The sequence below is a fragment of the Puccinia triticina genome, chromosome 5A, assembly GCF_026914185.1.
Source record: "Puccinia triticina chromosome 5A, complete sequence".
NCBI lineage: Eukaryota > Fungi > Basidiomycota > Pucciniomycetes > Pucciniales > Pucciniaceae > Puccinia > Puccinia triticina.
This window is the reverse complement of record NC_070562.1, coordinates 4,624,512-4,627,655: the sequence shown is the minus strand read 5'-3', so window position 1 is coordinate 4,627,655 and position 3,144 is coordinate 4,624,512. Positions and strand designations below refer to the sequence as shown.

The window sequence follows — 3,144 nt, the reverse complement described above, 5'->3', positions numbered from 1 at the left end:
TCAGCGCTTCACACATCATGACATGCAGGCCCCATCAGCCTAACTCTGTCCTATCATAAATAACCTAGCCTGAGTTATGCCCATGTCAAATCCGCACGAGTCTAATAAATAGATGTCTGAGTTTGTTATAAATCTGTGGTCCGTGGCAGTATTCCAAACCCGAACGCGCAGAGAGTCGAGATAGCTATTCAAGCAACGGAACTGCAAAAAACATTAAAAACTGCACGACTCCACACGGAAAGAGCCACAGGACAAACAACAGTCGCCCAAACCCTGATTGTCTCATGAGCACAACCCTCCAATCTCAATCACCGTGAAAATAACACTGGGGGGCGAGCCAGCGGGGTGAGCAAGTTTTGCGGAAGGGTTACAGGTCTTTGGGCTGCCGACAAGTCCTTGTTTCCAGTTGAGAGAGGCACCGCCAGGCGAGATCTTTTCATGCGAGTTGAGCCGGTTAGGGTTTGCCTTGGCAGACAGCGGGATGTCTTGCTCATCGATCTCAGAAGATGATGGCCCCTCTCCATAAGAGGAGATAATCTCATTGTCCAGCGACGAATTGGTCATTGTTGGTGGGACAAACGGCAAATCAACGGGGTTGTTGCCGCTTTGAGTCGGAGGAACAAATGGCGCATCTCGTGCCTCGTTGTTGTTGGATACTTCTAGCGACTCCCCCATTGGTTGCTGCTCTTGACCAGATGAAGTTTGGTCTGGAGACTGGATGGAAGTGACTTGGGCTGGTGGTGAGAATACCACTTCATTGACCACGACGGGCGGCGATTGGAGTATTTTCTCTTCTTCCACCAACAGTTCATGCGTATTGATCTTTTTTGATAAACGATCCTCCTTGCTAGTCTTTTTATTGGTCTTAGTTTCAACGGGCGAGTTTTCTGCTGTAGCTGGCACTGATCTTACAATCACTGATTGAGGTGATGTTGGACTTGCAACAACCCCTGACTTTGTGGCATTGATCGAGGCCTCAACCTGTGAAACTCTTCTGCGCTGATTGGCTAAGCTGTTCCAGGAAAAAAAGTACGCCAGGAATGGGTTTAGCAACCGTATTGTTCAAACTAACTTGTATGCAAATACTTGGATTGAGGGAAGAGAAGGCAGGCGTGGGGCTCACGTTTTTTGGACCTTATTATCGGGGATAGAGCCTTCAATACCCAACTCACTCCTACGAATCCTCATGTCAGTCGGCCGGATATTCTTCCTCTGCGGCTTCTTTCCAACTTTGTTTCCCATCATTTTGTTTCTCAATCCGATTGCAACGGGCAGGATCCGCTCATAATACTTGATCAGATCTACCACAAACAGCGGTTGGAATCGGTCACTGAGGCACACTGCAGTTTCTACCTTTTGTCTCAGGAGAGCTGGAAGGTACCCCGATTATTCCGATCAGCTCGCATCCTCATGAGCACTCTTACAGCAAAGCTCAAGAGAAAAAAAAACTTACTTTAAGCAATTGATAGACCAAGTTTAGAAGGGTAAAGCTTGTCATCCTCTGAAGACTTGGTTGAAATAAACAAGTTTTGTAGATGAGATATGACGGTGACGATGACCATCAGATGGAGTTTTGGAAGTTTGCTCAACAGGGCAGTCAATACTTCTACTTGGACATTGACTGATTGAGTTTCAATGCCAGCCTTGATGTTGGGGAAGGACCATCCAAGGGCGGGGATGGAGGGGATGCAGGAGGCGTGGATGGAGCTCTGGCCGGAGCTGGTGAATTTTAGGTGGGGAGCAAGAAATGAAGGGAGAAGAGTTAAATGGACGGGTTGAGGGCGTAGATCTCATAGGCATTCACACTCAGCTGGGTCTTCAGGTTCAGGCCTCTTGTGTCACTGATGCCGCCTAAAGTTTGAATCAAAAACCTTTTCCTCATTGCCTCGAGGTTTGCAAAGATGATTGTCGCCATTGTTGTTGAGTTGTAGTTGTCATGTTTCATCTTTTCCTTCTCTGTTTCTCTGCTACACACATTTCCACTCCATGTCACATCTCATGTCACTTGTAGGTAGTTTACCTGAGCCCAGCGGACGTGGAAGGACTTTCCTCATCCTTCCACAACCACCGCCACTCGACCCGCATTGTGTCCGCTGGTCTCAGGTACAGTAGCTTTCCCTTTTCTCATTCTTTCTGTTTTTCCTCTTTCCCAGCTTCCTCATCTGATGTGCAATGCTATCCTTCCACAACCACCGCCTCTCGACCCGCATCGTGTCTGCTGGTCTCAGATTCAGAACCTGGTTCATCTCATCAGGTTATGAGCCTGCGCTAGGCTCCAGCTCCGCGATTGACCAAGCACGTTAAATATCGGTCTCTTTCGAGTGAATTCTCTAACAAGTGGACTACAAAAAAGGATCAAAACAATCTTGTTGCCTCGGTTTTTGATATGTCCGACGACAAACAACTCTCAACCTCGGGCAAAGCCCCCGCATCCTCAGTCGGTGCGACGGTGAACATCAATCCCGACTCATCGGCCGCTCTCTCTCAAAAATCAGCCGCTGCTCGCCTTCCCATTCTCACGGAACCCGGCCCGGATTCAAACTTCCCGGACTGGGATCTCATGATGACTTCCTACTTTGACACCGTCAACTTGGACTATGTCATCGAAAAGCCGATGCCTGCGCAACCACCAGCCTCATGGGCCGCAGACAACAAGACTATCTGCGCAATCCTTACACAAACTATTGTAGGCTCGAACCTGCTCACCGTCCGACCCTACAAGAAGAACGCCTATGGCATGTGGCAGGCGCTCGTTTGATCCCACCTTGACTCCTCCACTGGCGGCAGAGTCTTTTGGCTTTGCAAACTTCTCCTCACAAAAATGGAAGGCGATGACCTTTTATCGCATCTCAACACCATGGCGAAAGCTTATGATTGTCTCAATGCCCTCATCACTCCGGATAAGCCTCTCACTCCGTCCGATGTACATGCCGCGGCGCTCCTCAGTTCAATTCCGGACGACTGGATGGCGTGCGTCTCCCATCTGATGAATCAAGACGGAGTGAAGTCCGAGTCGATTGTCCTGGCTCTGAAAAACGAGCACACCAGGCGACAGTCTCAAAACGAGGGTGTTCCCTCAGCATCTTCGGCAACAGCCGGGCCCCGTCTCAACAAACGACCCGGTGATTGCACTAGAAAGCCCCT

General features: G+C 49.3%; 1 protein-coding gene across 1 annotated transcript; it reads right to left on the bottom strand.

Annotated features, from left to right (window-relative positions):
- Nucleotides 1–282: 282 nt before the first annotated feature.
- On the bottom strand, nucleotides 283–1,498 carry PtA15_5A568 (uncharacterized protein; the record flags this gene model as incomplete). Its single annotated transcript, XM_053169343.1, has 3 exons — nucleotides 283–1,012; nucleotides 1,124–1,353; nucleotides 1,454–1,498. 3 exons carry the CDS (start codon nucleotides 1,496–1,498, stop codon nucleotides 283–285), a joined length of 1,005 nt encoding a protein of 334 aa, XP_053020550.1.
- Nucleotides 1,499–3,144: the final 1,646 nt, after the last annotated feature.